The sequence below is a fragment of the Mya arenaria genome, chromosome 9 (genome assembly GCF_026914265.1).
Source record: "Mya arenaria isolate MELC-2E11 chromosome 9, ASM2691426v1".
Classification (NCBI taxonomy): domain Eukaryota; kingdom Metazoa; phylum Mollusca; class Bivalvia; order Myida; family Myidae; genus Mya; species Mya arenaria.
In genome coordinates this window covers 46,869,985-46,890,060 of record NC_069130.1, presented here as the reverse complement: position 1 = coordinate 46,890,060, position 20,076 = coordinate 46,869,985, and the positions used below count along the sequence as shown (strand labels likewise).

General features: G+C 36.0%; 1 protein-coding gene across 7 annotated transcripts in view; it reads left to right on the top strand.

Annotated features, from left to right (window-relative positions):
• LOC128203282 (uncharacterized) overlaps window positions 1–20,076 on the top strand; it is a 33,180-nt gene that overhangs the window by 7,726 nt on the left and 5,378 nt on the right. For all 7 annotated transcript variants that reach the window (XM_052904629.1, XM_052904628.1, XM_052904627.1 and 4 more), the window contains exon 3: window positions 17,570–17,728. In XM_052904629.1, coding sequence (XP_052760589.1) covers window positions 17,570–17,728 — 159 coding nt within the window. The remainder of the gene's footprint in view (window positions 1–17,569; window positions 17,729–20,076) is intronic.

Genomic DNA, 20,076 nt, shown 5'->3' with positions numbered 1-20,076 from the left:
AAAGCGTTACTAACTTTTAGCCATTAAACTTCAATTTTCGAGAATTTGAATAAAAAGTGATCTGATCTTGTCAGCTGTCTTATATTACTGGTTTACAGATATTAACGCAAACATTGGCTCATTCCCATACAAATTATAAAAAAATGTTGTCTAAACAATCTGTGAGAGTTCAGCTTTAATGAATGTTCATAATTAATGCAGAATGTTTTAGTATTCGCTTGAAGTTCCTCTTTGTACTTATTAAATACAATGAGGCCTAAAAAAATATGTCCGTTTCCTGTAACATGCTGAAAAAAAGATGGGTCGGTAGGTAGGGATTTTTTTAGCTCACCCGTCACTTTGTGACAAGGTGAGCTTTTGTGATCGCCTTTTGTCCGTCATGCGTCGTCCGTCAACAATTTACTTAAAGGACATCTCCTCCTTAACCGCTGGGCCAATATTAATAAAACTTCATAGGGATGTCCTTTGGGTGGTCTTCTATCAAAGTTGTTCAAAGAATTCAATTCCATGCAGAACTCTGGTTGCCATGGCAACCAAAAGGAAAAACTTTAAAATTCTTCTTCTCCCAAACCACAAGGCTTAGGCCGTTGATATTTGGTAGGTAGGATCACCAAATGGTCCTCTACCAAGATTGTTCAAATTATGGCCCTTGGGGCTGATGGGTTTTCTCTATATATATGTGTTATAGTGAAAACTTAAAAAATCTTCTCCGAACTCACAAAGACAAGTTGCGTCTTAATTTAAACTGGATAACATATTTAGTACACATACCAATTTTCAAAATGGGCCACATACAACAATTAATAACAAATATACATATATAGATACACACGTAAAATCAAATAGTGACAAGAGCTTAGATATTTGGCATGATATATCATCTAGTTGACCTGTACCAATATTGTTCAATCTTTGGCCCTGGGGTCAAAAAATGGCCCCACCCGGGCGGTCATGGGTTTCCTTATATATGTATATGATGAAAACTTAAAAAATCTTCTTCTCCGAAACCAAAAGGCGAAGGCCTTAGATATTTGGTATGAAGCATCGTTTATCGGACCACTATTAAGATTGTTCAAACTTTAGCCCTGGGGTCAAAATTGGCCACGCCCCGTGTTCATAGGCTTAGGTTTTCAATATTTGTATATAATGGAAGCATTAAAAAAAATTCTCTCCGAATTCACAAGGACTAGAGCTATTTGGCATAATACATCATTAAGTGGACCTCTACCTTTATTGTCCAAACTTTGGCATTGGGGTAAAAAATGACCCCGCCCCGGGGGGTCATTGGTTTTCCTTATATGTATATAGTAAAACCTTAAAAACAATTCTTCTCCAAAACCACAAGGCTTAGGTCTTAGATATTTGGCGTGAAGCATTGTTTAGTAGACCTCTACCAACATTGTTCAAACTTAAGCTTCAAAATTATCCACGTTCCAGGGGTCATGGGTTTCTAGCTCCCCAGTCACTTTGTGACAAGGTGAGCTTTTGTGACCGCCTTTTGTTTGTCGTCCATCATGGGTCGTCCCTCATGCGTTGTTAGTCAACAATATACTTAAACAACGTAGCAACCAGTGATTTTTTTAGCATCCAGTGACTTCCTTCATCAACCAATGACCTTTTAACAACCTGTGATTTCCCTTGTAACTAGTGATAAACCATTTTAGGAATTATTTTCGTCACTTTTAAGTTGGGCTTGTATATAGAGAATTTACACTAATCCGAGAGAAAAAATACTAGTTTTTTGCTGTCGGGCTAATACTAGTTTCGACCACTGCTCATGACCAACATTGGACCTACTTTTTTAAGCATAGTACTAAAGAAAATAGTTACAGACAATGCGAATGTCCGTCGGACAGTCGGACATGTCCGGTATATTTCAATTTTGACCGACGAAACTTTTGTTTTGGTCGGTCACAATGTCCGGTGAAAAATTAAAGTCAGCACCGTTTAATTTTCGGAAAATTTACTTTCAGTTTCTAAATAAATGTTCAGAGTTTTTTTTATATCATGATTATTCAGCGTGTTAATCCGTGTTTCACTATTTGTAAACCCCATTTCGACATGTTTCCGTAAAAGCCGATAAAAGGCTTAAGGTTCCTATTTCAGCTCGTACTCTTATACTTTTATTTTACGGAAATGTTCGGAAATTACAAAATTCTGTATGTAGTGGTTCCCGGCAATCATGTTAATTTAAATATGATGATTAATATACCGAGCTGACTTTCTTTCCGCTCTGTTTAACATTGCCAATAACAAGAACTCTACTTTCGTTTTTGCATAAATGTTGTGCCTGAGTTTGACTAGTAGTACAATTCGTTACATTTTTTAACCGTATTGTATCTTTAATTTAAAGATGAATAAAAAGAGTAAGATCTAGCTGTTCCATGGGTAGACGAACCAGATGAGTTTTTTTGGAAGAAAAAAATTATGACATTTATAAGATCCGAATATTGATTTTTTTACATTATGTTTGGCTTTTTTTTTGTAATTTATTATTGTACTGTAAGACAAATCTAACCAAAATGATCTAAACCTGTTATAATGGGAAATTACAAAACTTATTTAACAAAGAGGCTTAAAATCAAGGTTTAGGCTGATGTAACTGAATACTGTTTGTAACATTGCGACAGGTAAAAATTTGGTGCGACAGGTAAACTTTCAGTGTTTACCTGTCGCAATGTCCTGTGAAGAAGAAAAAGTTTTCGCGTTGTCTGTAGTTACTGAGTAAATCGGTTTCCCGCAAACGTTTTGCTATCAAAACAATGGCGCAAACAAACAAGAAACCAGAGAGTTGTCCTGACGTTGTTGGTTATATTCACAAAGTGTCGCCTCTTAAAACGAGCAGAAATGGAAGTCAGTTCTTTGGAGCGACAGTACAAACAGAAACAGGTTACAAAACCCTTGTTTCTTGGAGAGCAGAAAGTCACCATGCTTTCAGAGACATGGAAAATGCGAAGTAAGTCTTAAATGTTCTTAATTTTATAGCATTACGTTCTTTATCAATGTATCCTATAAGTTCGTGCAAATTTTGACCCACTAATAAGGGTATTTAGATTACATACAACCATATTCATCAAAATCCAATTAGACAAGTTCCTGTTGATGATTTAGGTACACTGAGTTGACTGGCATTGTGTTGAGAGTAAACACCAAGGTTTTTTTTCTAACATATCATTATGTTTTTTCCCTCCTGATTCTAATAAAGGGCATACATCAGTTATAAATACTAGGTAAACCTGTTTGGTGCCAGTTGTTTTCATGAATATTTGCACTGAATTTTAGTGGCTTAAAATATCAAGTTTTGCAAAATTTTACATGTTCTCTGGAATAATGCAACTTGCTACAAATGTGCATATTGTATTTTGCAAGAGGCATTTGCAGTTCCATTGGAAGTATTTTGAATTGTTTTTGCATTATAACTAAAATGTTCTCTTGGATGATTCCGCGAGTGGCGATGAAAACACCAGTGCCAAAGATGACTCAATTTCTTCCTTAAACAACTTGTGGGCAAACTTGTAAATTATTCACAAATATGCATTGCTATGAAAACTTAAATGACATCAGTTTATTCTTATAATGATAACTGTATTAATAAGCTCAGTTTAAGTATTTTTAATGTCGATCAAATGCATTGGCTAAGAAACCCAGCCGTTTACACAGTAAACCTATGGTATGCTTGTCAAACTAGTCAATTATTTTACATTTCGGTAGGTTGAATACGATAAAATGCATGTAAAGAGACTATTTATGATCACGAAAAACGATTCACATGGGGGCAGCCATCTTGCTTCTGGATACATTTGGTTGACCGATGTACAACTAATCGAATTAAGGTTGCAAAGCACTAAAATTGTAACAAATATAGGCGATAGTTGTTCGAAATGGCGAAAAAAAATGCCAGCTCCAAAAAATATATTGTGACATCTTCTTAATGATGCGGGCGGAGGCAAATTTCAAATAAAAATTATTTTTTTTACTTTGAAAAAAACTCATGCGGGAAATCCGATGAACTAGAAATTAATTTGGTGTGGCCTTAGTGGAAAGAGTAAATTCGGGTAAACACTTTAACGCAAAAAATCGTTTTACACCAAACTTCACTTCATCAATACAATATATTAATGGGTGTCGGCATTAGCCGCATCAATATATCGCCGAAACAGTCTGAGATATCTGCACTCTGTATTAATCAGTAATAAGTAGGGAAAAAAGAATAAAATTTGCGAGTTATTTCGTCCAACCCCGACACCATTTGGCTAAGCCAGACACTCTTTTGAAACTTAAAAATATATGATTTTGAAGAATAAAAATGATCATTCAACTTAAGTAACACTATTATTATATGTCAGCATATAGTAAAGCTATTTTTCATTTAGAACAAGCATTATCAGGGTATACTATAATGTTGCAGCAGCACAGGGCATATACTCTCGCTTTTGAATTGAGGAGTGGGAACCATGTTTCTCAGGCCACTTGTCGAAATTACATTTTGTCCATGCACAGTCGATGCTGGCGTCATCCAAGCATATGTGGTAATGGAAATCATACCAAGTACTAAATAATCGTTACACCAAGAGTACATGACATAAACACTTCATCTTTAATGTAATCGAGCTTGAAAAAAGCTTTAAAGGTGGTGATTTAAGTACACTTTCACAATTTAGTTCAGTGTGCCAAACACGGTGGACTGTGTGTTGTTATGCTTCATTCAATGTATCAGAATGACACGTGTCTTTACATTGATGTTATTCAAAGATGGTTATAACAATTTACATGTATGTTTATTTAATCTACTGCTAATTGTATTGTTAGCATTCAAAGGACTTTATTTTTATTAGTAATTTTATCAATCAATAAATTTTGTGACTTTGTAAAGTGGGGGTTACATCGAATAAAATACAAATCTTCAAAATATGGAAACGTTTGTAGTTTGTCTTCTACCAACCACTGTCTAATATATTTCTTTAACTGTTCTGAAAATTTCACACAATTATCACAAGTAGTTTTAAAGTTATTGCAAAAATGCTACTGGTAGCGTTAGAAAAGTTGTTAAGTGTAAATATGAAATGTCAGTCAACATACAAAATAACAGGTGTCTTTATATTTCCTCAGCGTTTAAATGAATACTGAAGTAGAAGCAGTTTCCAACAAATCGTTTTTCAGTGGATTTGACAAATTATATTTTAATTAACTTTAAAATTCCCCACCGATGAAACACTTGGATGTTATGGTATAAAGAATAAAAAAATATTTTGAAATAAAACAGCATGACATAATTACCCGAACACAAACATTCACCAACAACCAGTTTAGGAGTCAATACATTTTGGGCAAAAACACCTGTTGCTACTAATAAATTTGTCAATATGGTTATCGCACATGCAGATATCGCACGTGAGAGGAACAAAACAGAAATTGTCAAAAACTTGTAGACATGTATTTAGGTAAACTAATGTTTTGGTATTAAAGTATATTGTTGGTTAGTTGCTCAGTAACTACCGATTTAACCTGCAGTAACTTCTTTGTGAATATCAAAAGAAAAAACGAAAAATGCACATTGTCAGAAACTGCATTCTGTCAAAAATTTACATCCAAACACATGCTCTAATCCTTTTCCTTTTTTTGTAGAACACAAGTGTGCCTCCAGCAAATGGCTACAATGCCATCATACAAGAAACCTGGAAACTTTGACTTGAAATACACTTATCAGTCCAAAATTACAAAACCAAGTCGAAAGCTGAACTTCACTTCACAACCACCTGAAGATGTTGGAAAAAAGATGACACTGAATGTTGTCAAAGAAGCACCAGTGTGGGAAAAGGTAAATTTTATGTTATAAACATTTCAAGTTCAGCACTGTAACCCGACATACAGGGTTCCCAGAACGCCTCATATGGGGGAAAATTAATCTTAAGATTTCACCATTTATCACAGTGTTTCCTTTATTTCCATATATGAGGTACAAAATTCCCCAAGTAGGGTTTATGAATCCCCCATGTGTAACAGACAACGGGAACCCTGACTTATTGCCTAACCATGTCTGTTCCATTTCTCTTAATCCCTTTGTCATTTAAAAGCATTTTCGAATCATATTACTTCAAAATGGCTCAAAACTGTTATCGAAAGTGATCAGTGATTCACCAATTCAATTTTTCATTGTTCTTGTCATTTTTATGCCCCCGAATTGAAAATCAATGGTCCGATTTTAAAATAACTTGCCACATGTGTTTGACATATATAATAAAGACGATGTGTCACGCACTAGACCCATGTCCCTATTTCCAAGGTCAATGTCACACTTATCATATGATTGCTATGTAATGCTGCATATAAAAAAATAAGTGTATGTGGTTGTGTCCGGACTGTAACCTTTTCATATACTGACCTTATTAATAGGTCAATGTCACATTCTGGGGCATTCGTCACTTACTGTGACATTTCTTGTTTAATTACTATTTCAGTTGAATTTCATCTCAAACAAATCATTGCATAACTACCAGTTGCATTCATGAATTAAATTATTAAAACTACATGGTATTGACTATACTTCTGGAAAATAGACTGCTTATGATATGATGTAACACTGCAAAACATGCTAATAACACAGAAAACACACTACCTTCTTTGCTGTAAGAAAATCTCTTCTTATACCATACATATAAATGTTATAAAAAATTACCCAAACAGTCAGACATATATCCAACCCAACACCACTCTATGCATGTATACAACTACAAAAATAGAAATTTAATACATCAAGCAATACTTCCATTTCAGGTCCATGTTGTTGCCAAGGTTGTACAGGTATCAACTCCAGTGAAAGTGTCCGAAAAGTTGACAAAAATGACAATCAGAATCGCGGATGAGACCGATTCAAAACATCTAGCAATCTGGAATGAGGACATTGAAAAAGTAGCAATAGGCCGAACGAATAGGTGGGAAGACGTCACAGTAAGAGAATTCATGGGAGAGAAAACCCTGTCCACTAGCAGGGGTGTAGAAATTAATTCAAGTAGCAGGGAATATCCTAAAAGTAGGCGGGGGGGGTCTGGGTGTCCTCCCCCTGTTAGGGTCAAGGGGGCAACGCCCCTTGTGGGATGAATTTAAGCCTTTTTAACCAAACATTCTAGTCTTCTGGTGCATGTTTATTTTGTAACAGGGAACCTTAACATAAATGTACTATAATATGATACTGAAACTGAGTACTATCCCCCCACCCACCAGTGAGGGCTAACTAATGAACCAAACTACTGTCAAATTCAGATTCAGGATAATATTATAATATTATAACATTCCAGACCACATGCCTTGACATTTGCTAGCTATTCCCTCCTAATAATATATGTAATTTCTTCTCTACCAATTATATACTTTCAGCCACTGAATCACTATTAATCTCTGAAAATTAAACATCTAACTTCATTTTCTGTGGTTTTAGATATTTCACCTGCAGCTAACTTATTCCATTTTAATAACCAAAGAAATATCTGGACACTTTGTGACATTAGCGTACTAAATTTCAGCCAACGTACATGTAAAATTCATCAAAATAATGGATTATTTTTAGCAGTGACATCACCGCAAGCTTGTTCATTTTGTTTACACCTGGTTAAGTTTAACACGCGTATATAAAATTTACTGTTGCGTAAATGGTAATAGGACTAACAGAAGGCCAGACACGCTCATGTTGCATACTTACTACGCTTTTTTGTGTCTGGAATTATTTTTTTATTTCACCCTCCATTGCTTCGCAAATCATTAATTTCAAAACATCCGCAGAGGGGATGCGACTAATAAGGTCATGTATCGAGCTAATGTTATTGTATTCGGAACACTGGGAAACCCAAACCTAATACTTGAAAAACATCCCAGAGGGGGATGCGACTAATGACGTCATGTATCGAGCTAATGCTGTAGTGTAGTCGGAACGCGCGGAAAGCAAAATAAACAATATCAACAATCAAGGTTTTAAACGGATGTAAACAGAACAGACATGACAAAAAATAACAGATTTTATTTTTGTTGATGTGGGGAAATTAGCCGGGTAGAGATGCTAAAGTAACCGGGTTATTTTACCGGCTCCCGGCCCATTTCTACACCCCTGCACTAGCACAGACTCTCACATTACCCTCCATGATGATCTTGAAAATGTAACACAAAATGCCGGGGAGGAAATACTGGAGGGAAAGAAAGAAATTGAAAGTGTACAAGCCTCCAGTACATCCACATGTTTTGGATGCCATCAAGAGGTGACGTACAATGAAGACTTGCCAACATTCACATGTTCCCACTGCAAAAGGAAGTTCAGAACTTCAAGTGTCAAAAATCAACTGAAGGCCATCATCACCTGTGACAACAGGGAATATGTTGTAAACAAGCAAGTCCTTCAGGACACTTTCAGTGATCTTGAACAATTATCAATTCACCAACTGGAAGATGAAATCCTACTAAACACAGACGCAATTGTCTCGGGAAAGTTCATTGTTAAACTAATAAAAAAATGATTCATCATTGAATGAAAGATTAAGTGTAAAGATGGGTCAATGATATAAAAAAACCTTCTTTGCATTTTTAGCTTGACTATTCTATAAAGTGTTAAGGGGCTTTACCACTTAACCCGGCCTCTGCATCCTGTTAAAGATTAACTTAGAGCTAATTGTAAATTCCAATCACAACTTTTGAATTCCATATCGGTCATCACAATAGTCAAAAGGTCAACATCAGCACGAAAACTTAACATTACCCATAACATTGACATTTCTTTATACTTCTCCTTCAATCAGTTAACAGAAACCCGTCTGAACACAGCTGTTGTTCATGGAAAATTATTATGGTCAAGGTCAATAGGGGGATAGAAGGTCAAACATTGGGCCTTTTTGATGGCCATAATAGTTGCTACTTCTTCATACTTTCCCTTCTAAATATCAACATACAATGATTATGGCAACAGCTTTATAATCCTGCAAATAAATTCTGTTCAAGTCATACAAAAGATTACTTAGTTAAATATTCAAAATTATTTAAGAAAATGTAACATTACTTTGCCATTTCTTCATAGTTTCTTCTTGAAAATTAAAACATACATTGACAAATTTTCTCGCCCATGAAAAATAAGGTCAATATCACTGGTGGGTCAAAAAGGGTTACACTTTTATGGCAAGTACAAAAAATACCATTAATTTTTTTAACTGTATCAGTTAATTGACTTTGGCATAAATGAATTTATATATTTATTAACAATTTCAATTCGGTACAGGAAAACTTTAAATATTAAAATTTTAAACATATTGCATAACTAATGTTTCACACTAAACAAGTTTAAAACAATAAGGGGTGTCCACGAACTACCATACCTTAATATATTCACCACTGTCAACTTCTCACCAGTTACACATACATAAACCAAAGTATGCTGTTGAAATAGTTATTGTGATTTTTATAGTTTCTGTACATTCGATACACAACTCTTCTAAACTTTGGAGAGTTTAACATTTCTTAATACATAGTTTATAGCCATTTATGTTTACATGTATTACCAGGGCTAAATAAATGATGACCTTTTGAAAGATTAGCAAGTATAACCATCTGACTTCAAAAACCCTTAGGTATCATCTTTTATACATTTAACATGGTTTCTAAAAAAGTTTTGATGGCCTGCGACTTCAAAACTTAAGATTATAATATACAAGATAAAAAGATTATAATATACAAGATAAATAGCCCTGTATAGTTACATACATAGTGCCAAACGCTTGCACATTTTGATTTATAGTTACATAGTGCCAAATGCTTGTACATTTTGATTTATAGTTACATAGTGTCAAATGCTTGTACATTTTGATTTATAGTTACATAGTGTCAAATGCTTGTATATTTTGATTTATAGTTACATAGTGTCAAATGCTTGTACATTTTGATTTATAGTTACATAGTGTCAAATGCTTGTACATTTTGATTTATAGTTACATAGTGTCAAATGCTTGTATATTTTGATTTATAGTTACATAGTGCCAAATGCTTGTATATTTTAAATTATTGTTCTAGTTACCGGTACAATTTTAGCGATGTCAAATGTTTGTATTTCTAAACCCTATTTAGCTCGGCCACATTCAAAGACTTAACAGAACAAGTGTACACGCCCTGTCTTCTGTGCCAACTTTGTCATTTCAACTTTTAAAACTCTAGTGTTTAATTCTTGATTCATATAAATGATTTCTATATATAAGTTTTGATGTCATACTAATTAAAAATTTATCTCTTATAATACTGGCAAAAGTTTGTATATTTTAAATCATATTTTCATTGAACAAAATACTTGTACCTTTTGATTTTTAGTTACAAAATGCCAAATGCTTGTATACTTTGATTCATTGTTGTCGAGCCCGCTTGCGGAAGCTCGATATAGTTGTCACAAAGGCGGTCCGGTGTCCGTTCGTTAGTAAGTAAGTAAGTCAGTAAATCCGTCAATTTTGTGTCTGTGCTATATCACTCTCATTGACCAACCAATTTTAAAATAACTTTGCACAAATGATCAACGTGAAAGCGATGTGTCGCGTGCAAGAACCATGTCCGTCACTTCAAGGTCAAGGACATACTTCAAGGTAAAATGCCAAAATTTCTTGTGTCCCGGCTATTTCTTCCTCATTTACCAACATTTTTTTAAATACCTTTGCACAAATGATCAACATGAGAAGACAATGTATCACCTGAAAGAAACATGTCCGTCAGTTCAAGGTCAAGGTCAAACTTCAAGGTCAAATGCCAAAATTTCTCATGTCCAGGCTATATCTTCCTCATTTATCAACATATTTTGAAATAACTTTGCACAAATGATCAACCTGAAAAGGCGGTATGTCGGAAGCAAGAACCATGTCTGTTAGTTAAAAGTCAAGGTTCTGCTTCATGGTCAAATGCCAAAATTTCTCATGTCCCAGCTATATCTCCCTCATTTACCAATATATTTTGAAATAACTTTGCACAAATGATCAACACGAGAAGGCGATGTGTCACGTGCAAGAACCATGTCCCTCAGTTCAAGGTCAAATGCCAAAATTTCTCATGTCCAGGCTAAAATTTCCTCATTTACAGATTTTAAAATAAATTTGCACAACTGATCAACATGAGAAGACGGTGTGTTGGGTGCAAGAACCCTGTTTATTAGTTAAAGCTCAAGGTCATTCTTCAAGGTCAAATGCCAAAATGTCTGGTGTCCTGGCTATATCTTCCTTATTTACCAACATATTTTGAAATAACTTTGCACAAATGATCAACATGAGAATGTGGTGTTTCGGGTGCAAGAACCATGACCATCAGTAGGTCAAGGCCATGCTTCAAGGTCAAATGCCAAAATGTCTATCAAAAACAGGTCAAGGTCATACTTCAAGGTCAATAAAACTTCCCTACTTAACCTTACTGTTAGAAGAAACAACGGGCTCGACATTGTTGGCGTTCCGCCGACATCCATCTAGTTCTTATTACAATTTTAATCATGCTATTTTATGTCTAAATCCATTCAGCTTGACAATACAAAACTAAGCAAAACTATCATACTTGCCCTTGCTTCAATGTCAACATTGTCATTTCATTCAAATAAATTTACTTTCAATGCCAACAAACCGTTCAGTAAGGCTTATGTAAAATCCAAACTTCTTTGCGTCATAAAATTAAAACAATGGTGGCTACTTTCATTCAGCAATGCAATATTTACATTATGTTCTTTTTGGTAACAGGCATAGGTAAAACCATATATAAAACTTTGCAATAAGTGGTCCAGTAAATCTATCTGATATGTAATGACTGTTTTAAACTCCTCATTATGCTTTTTTAATACTTACAACATTCAATATTTCATACAAATAGGGCATTTGAAGAAATAATGTCATTTTTATTATTTTGTTGCAGATAGCTACTCATTGCTTCATTAGAATTAAACATATGTGTTACATGTATCATATTTCTGATGTAAAACATCATATTTCTATAACTGCATAAAAATATCAAAATGTGTGCAACTTACTCTACCGTTTTTTTTTGCTTTTTGTTACGCTACAATAATTAACACATTTTTAAAAGATATGTTACTGCCAACACTTGTTATAATACTGAGTTCATTAATAAAAGCAATTAAACTAATTCTTGTTGTTCATTCACCAGACTCCATGTTATCATCACTGTTCAACATATCATCCTCTTACTTGATATACTCCATAAGTCCTAGCTTATTCCAGACTTCTAAAAAACCTTAACTACTTTGAACCATCCAGATTTCTTATCAAACCAATGTGCAATATATGACAGGTGAGCGATTCAGGGCAATTTGGCCCTCTTGTTTTTAAATGTCAGAATTATCCAATATTCATGTTTATTTCAGGTGAATTATTTTAAAACGAATTCAGTGTGATATATAGATTCAAGCTTTCTGCCTTAAATAAGTTTAAACTGCTAGCTTAACAGCCATTGTACATGTATTTCAGTTGTAGAATGCATCCTTTTGAAGGGCAAGACCTGGGTTTGAGCATTCTCAGTATGTTCACCAGGGAAGCAGTTCATATTTACACTTTGCAAATATAACCCAGTGAAAAAGTGAATCAAATAACATTTAGACAATTTATTTTTGGCAAATGTTTTAAACAAAACTTTCAAAATGCATACATTTTGTAGTAATAAAACATGATATTATTGCACAAACTATTTTAAAATAGACTGTGTAATAATATCAAGTTGTATTACAATTAAATGTACATGGCAATTACTATTATAATATAAACAGTTGGCTAGACATGGTAAGAATCATAACTAGACTATAAAATCTGACTAGCATCAAACCGCTGTTACAACATGAACTGGCGAGAATCTCCACAAAACATATATATATAAATCTATACTTCGATTGATAAATGACTAGAATCAATAACTAAACCATTTAACTCTTAGAGCGCTGTCAGAATTGTACAGGACCAGTGTAGACCCATCGTATACGCTGTTCACTGCTTGGGCACTTAAGGTTACACACCACCATTGTTATTCCCTATATAATTCAATGTAAAATTATATTTTTAGACAACATTTAAAGGCATTTCGAGCGAATGCAGGCTATGATAACCACATATTCTTAAAGTACAAGCTTTAAATTAACTTTTAAGCCAATACAAAAGGGGGGTCAAGTTATTCCTAAGAAAAATCACCACTTGAAAAACAAACTCTAAAATTTGCACCGTCCGCCATGACAGTTCTTCCAAAATGACCTTTCAACTATAGGGCAGCGGTTTATGCTTTAATCTCTACTTTAAATGATAAATCAAGCAAGAATAGATACTTAAGGTATAAAAGTTTCAGGAATAATGATATGTTTGATTTACAGTGTATTGAGCATGTGAAAACATGTCTATCAATCATAAGAACATTTTTTTTATTGAGAATTTTCCACACAACGGAAGTACACGTAATTGTGACGTCATTCCTTAAACCTTACCTACTGACTCGGCAGCGAACAGTGTAGACCCTGAATGGTCTACACTGGTCAAAATACCTGACATAGTTGTGCTTAACGCGTTAAGGGTAATATTAAAAATCAATACTTTATAAAATGATTGGACTGGAATAGGTTTAAATAGACTAGAATCAGTGTCAAAAAAGCTTAGACTGACTGATCAAAAATTAATACCATTTTCTTTTTTAAACAGTGAAACAGCAAAACTAGTACACATACAGTACCTTCATTAAATAGTTTCCACAAGTTAATCAAAGCGCTGATAGCGCTGTATGAACAGGGTTTTAAACGGGTTTTCACCATTATGATTTACGATCATGTTTGTATTAATAAGGTGCTGATATGTTGCACAGTGACTCTAAGAGTCGGCGTGTAAAACAACCATAGGGACCGCCCCAGGTTTATTGAAGCATGATGGTAAATGAAAAATTAATATTTTATTGACAATAAAATTAATGTCGCTGTGTAAGAAGGCAAACAATGATGGAGAACGTAACCAATCCGAGCAGAACTCCATCATATGGTGTTACATATGAGTATATATATATATATATATATATATATATATATATATATATATATATATATATATATATATATATATATATATATATATATATATATATATTAATCAAACTTTACTCATTAGAAAGAGTTTGCCTATGTTTTGCCTTGTTATTCACAAAACAACTTCGAAAATGAAACAGATTAAAGAGAAATGGTTTCTTAATTAAAATGATGAAAAATTAAATAATTTCAAACAATTGTAGATATATATACATCATATAAAGTTAGCATAAAATCTTTAATTTCAAAACTTTTTTTTCTTCATTGTCTATATGGTTAGCAACTCTCTTCTATTTCTATATCGTCAGGTTACTCGTCAGCACTTTAGCACGTTTGTTATTCCCACGTGGGCTATCACGTGATGTTTTAACCAGGGAAACTGTGTGATAATTGAGATCAATGAGACCATTGTTGCTTTCTAGGTCATTCCAGGTTTTAAGATGAGAATACATTTGTAATTCCTAAGCGAGGGTGGGTCTATATGTCCAGGTTACCATATGTAGCAGTTAAAATTCAAACAACAAACACAGACTGTGTTTGTCAGTGTTCTTCAATATCTCTATATTCAACATTATCGAAGGTAGATATAATATCGGAGCGTCATGAAAATATAAATATAAACAACCATAAGATAATGAATAATAACATGTTTATAAGTTAACATCTTATATCTTATACCAGGTACGATTTAATCGTGTGCAGTGGCAGATTAAATTAAATGGCTAAAGCATATAAAACACACATATAATACAAGCGATTACAACAACAACAACAACAACAACAACACAGTTCATCATAAAACAAATCATTGACATGGAACTTACTGATTTATGGAATCAAACACTCCTACTCCCTCGTACTCCCATGGTGACTTCTGTTATCTATGCATGTTATCATCATTAACCAAACCCACATAAATTAATATATGGAAAGAGGCTAAAAGAATCTCACGGAACTGCCATTCTCGGTTTAAATACAAAATCTGCTGATGTCGTAAAAATACATGACAAAACTAAATAAATGCAGCTGAATGAAATAATGATCATTCCAATCCATTGCTAACCCAAGACAAACACAAAAGACTACAAATGCAAATTAATACTACAATCAAGTTTTCTAAAACAAAGTAAAACAAATATCTCTGTAGACTTCAAATATGCACGACAATCAATCAAGCTTGGATTTCCCGCTTCTTCTTTACAAAGACAAGGCAGAGAAATCTGATTAACTTACTGCATTATCTCATTACAGGATTATCTCTCTTCGACTGTAAATTCACTTGGCTTCATCATTGTGTCACGTGATTGAATGATGCGCTTAGAGTGGATAGTAATTCTTCGTTTACGTTTCGATGTTCATTCATCTTTTGGTGCAGGGATACTTCTTTAATATTATCTTTATCTAAGTTCAACAGATTTAATTATTTAAATAGATATTGCGTTATGATTGCTTCTTGCTTTGTCAAATCTACCTCGGTTATTTAAAACATAGCTTGCAATTAATATAGTCTGCACCTTCTCAAACTATATTTTTGGTGGTAAATCGGCTGGCGACATTTGTAACTATTAATAGGAATTTTCTGTTGTGAGTGTCGAGTTTGTGGCTACACTGAACAGGGTTGAAACAACCCTGTTCAAAAACAAACAATTTCCATATTAGATCCACTGTTCATTCTGTAAAAATCTCAAGCACAATGAAAAAAAATCAATTTAACTTTTAATAGAATATCTTGTCTTATTTCCTTTTCTGGACTGGTGGTTAAAAAATTCCCAGAGTCAAAATTTGGAAAAATATGTTCTGACCTTGACGAACGTATTATTTAGTTAATGCATGTTTGTTATGTAACCCAATGCATCCTTGTCAAATTCCAATATGCACCAGCGATTGTTTATTTGCAACGACATCATTCTTACTTTAACTTTCAGTTTCACTTTCACGTTTATCTTTTTTCCGGAAGTAAACAAAAACATTCAACGTTCTTATTGCAGCATTGTATTTTTCATAAATGGCATAACCATAACTATTATGCACCAGTCAATTGTAACCACGGCCCCCAGGTCCGGGGAATAGCCGGGACTTGGACTTTTGGTCCAGCCAACCACGGGTAAAATCCCCGTCCTGTGGGGACGAACTAATGGTTAAACCCCGGCCAAATGCCCCCGCACCCAGAGACTCTATATAAGACCCAAACTCCGCTAAATTTGGCGCTATGACAAAACCACCGCGGTCACCCGGCCCTGCGGGGGCACCTGGAAAGTAAAACACGGCCCTTTCCCCCGGCTATCCCCGGTATACCCCCGGACCTGGGAGGGGGGGGGGGCGTGGTTACAATTGACTGGTGCATTATACAATACTGTTTTGTTATAGAACTTAACTGTAACACTGACAACGATCTACGCAGTTCTCCTTTTACTTTCATTAAAATGAAGTTAGCCTGCACCTCGAGGGGTGAAAGCGAAAAGGTTCTATCTGCTTCTTTACTTAATGTCACTTAGAACCTTTTCGCTTTCACCCTTCGAGTCCTGTTTCCCGCGCTTTTAAGACCATGTGCTACGAAAAATGTTTATCTTTCTAATAACTCATTAAAAACTTATAATGAATATTTTTTCAAGATATTAAAAAAAAAACTTTAAATAAATGAACAAAATATATCTTTGCATTGTTGTTTTTCAAAACCATTGCGAAAACGCGGAAGGTATCCGGTAATTTGCATATTAGGTGGAGTTAATATTACGTCATTGAGTTTGAGTGCTGCTAATTGACACAGTTACCGATCAATTTTCAGATCGATAATCACTTGTCACTTCGGGTGTTAATTGCTCTTGCGGGTTAAACAAACATTCAGATCATGAATTGAGGCTCCTTTCAGAAGATATCTACTCTCACACCGAAATATCCCGGGTCAAAACTGACGCATACTACAAATGTATGATGCATCAATTTCGGGTCATTTACGATTTCTGTGCGTCAAAGCCCGGGACTCGGGAGCTCGGGTCAATTTAAAGCCCTGCAGTTTAATGCCAGAGCCAATAAGCGTTTTGCCATTGTTTCAACTTATCAAACCGGAAACGTTTGTAACAATGCGACGAGTTCGGACAGGACTAAATTATTTAAATTATCGTTGTCATCACAGGCCAGAGATCGCTAAAAATCTGAATTTTTGAATTATGGGGCATAAAAAAGTTGCGGTCGGCGGTAAACAATTACGGTCGGTCGGGTTACAGGAAACAGACATATTTTGTTTAGGCCTGACATTACCATTGCAAATACTCTTATCTTATTGATTATTTTGTACATTCGTTACTCTTATCCAAACAACCAAGAAGTCTTACAGGGCATATATGTATATATATTCTATCATGCATACTATCATACAATATCATATGTAGTAACATATCTATCTATCTATCCCTCTCTCTCTATATATATATATATATATATATATAGATACGTTACTACATATTATATGTTTTGTACCTTTGTTTGTCAATACATATTTGAAACATTACATTTAAGGTTCGGGACATTGGTCGACGAGTACGCCACTCCAATGACCAGAAGGTCAAGGACACGGAACTAGTAGACTTCCTGTTCAAGCTCCGCACCCTGCTGGAGGACAAGACTGAACTAGCAAACCGACCAGAAGCACAACATGCCGTGGAACAGCTTAAGAAGGTACGAACTTACATGCTTTATGACTCAACTGAACTAGCAAACCCACCTGAGGCACAACACGCCGTGGAACAGCTTAAGAAGGTACGAACTAACATGCTTTATGACTCAACTGAACTAGCAAACCCACCTGAGGCACAACACGCCGTGGAACAGCTTAAGAAGGTACGAACTTACATGCTTTATGACTCAACTGAACTAGCAAACCCACCTGAGGCACAACACGCCGTGGAACAGCTTAAGAAGGTACGAACTTGCATGCTTTATGACTCAACTGAACTAGCAAACCCACCTGAGGCACATCACGCCGTGGAACAGCTTAAGAAGGTGCGAACTTACATGCTTTATGACTCAACTGAACTTGCAAACCGACCCGAGGCACAACACGCCGTGGAACAGCTTAAGAAGGTACGCACTAACATGCTTTATTACTAAACTTGGGAAGCACACCGACCCGAGGCACAACACGCCGTGGAACAGCTTAAGAAGGTACGCACTTACATGCTGTATGACTAAACTGAACTAGCAAACCGACCCGAGGCACAACACGCCGTGGAACAGCTTAAGAAGGTACGCACTTACATGCTGTATGACTAAACTGAACTAGCAAACCGACACGAGGCACAACACGCCGTGGAACAGCTTAAGAAGGTACGCACTTACATGCTGTATGACTTAACTGAACTAGCAAACCGACACGAGGCACAACACGCCGTGGAACAGCTTAAGAAGGTACGCACTTACATGCTGTATGACTAAACTGAACTAGCAAACCGACACGAGGCACAACACGCCGTGGAACAGCTTAAGAAGGTACGCACTTACATGCTTTATGACTAAACTGAACTAGCAAACCGACACGAGGCACAACACGCCGTGGAACAGCTTAAGAAGGTACGAACTTACATGCTTTATGACTAAACTGAACTAGCAAACCGACACGAGGCACAACACGCCGTGGAACAGCTTAAGAAGGTACGAACTTACATGCTTTATGACTAAACTGAGGTAGCACACCGACCCGAGGCACAACACGCCGTGAGCTTAAGAAGGTACGCACTTACATGCTTTATTACTAAACTGGGGAAGCACACCGACCCGAGGCACAACACGCCGTGGAACAGCTTAAGAAGGTACGAACTTACATGCTTTATTACTAAACTGAACTAGCAAACCGACACGAGGCACAACACGCCGTGGAACAGCTTAAGAAGGTACGCACTTACATGCTTTATTACTAAACTGAACAAGCAAACACACACGAGGCACAACACGCCGTGAAACAGCTTAAGAAGGTACAAACTTACATGCTTTATTACTAAACTGAGGTAGCAAACCGACCCGAGGCATCACACGACGTGGAACAGCTTAAGAAGGTACGCACAACACGCCGTAGAACAACCTAAGAAGGTAAGAACTTATATGCTGTATGACCAAATTGAGGGAGCAAACCGACACAAGGCACAACACGCCGTGGAAAAACTTAAGAAGGTACGAACTTACATGCTTTAAGACTAAACTGAGGTAGCACACCGACCCGAGGCACAACACGCCGTGAAACAGCTTAAGAAGGTACAATCTTACATGTTTTAAGACTAAACTGAGGTAGCAAACCAACCCGAGGCACAACACGCCATGGAGCAGATTGAACAGGTATGATTTTACATAGTAGTGGGCATTACTGAATTAGCATACACCGACAACAGGCACAACACGCCGTGGAACAGATTAAACAGGTGTGACATTACATGATGGTCGTCACAACTCAACTAGCATACACCGACCTGAGGCACCACACTCCGTGGAACAGATTAAACAGGTGTGACATTACATGATGGCCGTCACAACTCAACTAGCATACACCGACCTGAGGCACCACACTCCGTGGAACAGATTAAACAGGTGTGACATTACATGATGGCCGTCACAACTGAACTAGCATACACCGACCTGAGGCACCACACTCCGTGGAACAGATTAAACAGGTGTGACATTGCATGATTGCCGTCACAACTGAACTAGCATACACCGACCTGAGGCACCACACTCCGTGGAACAAATTAAACAGGTGTGACATTGCATGATTGCCGTCACAACTCAACTAGCATACACCGACCTGAGGCACCACACTCCGTGGAACAGATTAAACAGGTGTGACATTACATGATGGCCGTCACAACTGAACTAGCATACACCGACCTGAGGCACCACACTCCGTGGAACAGATTAAACAGGTGTGACATTGCATGATTGCCGTCACAACTGAACTAGCATACACCGACTTGAGGCACCACACTCCGTGGAACAGATTAAACAGGTGTGACATCATATGATAGATGGCACAGCTGAAT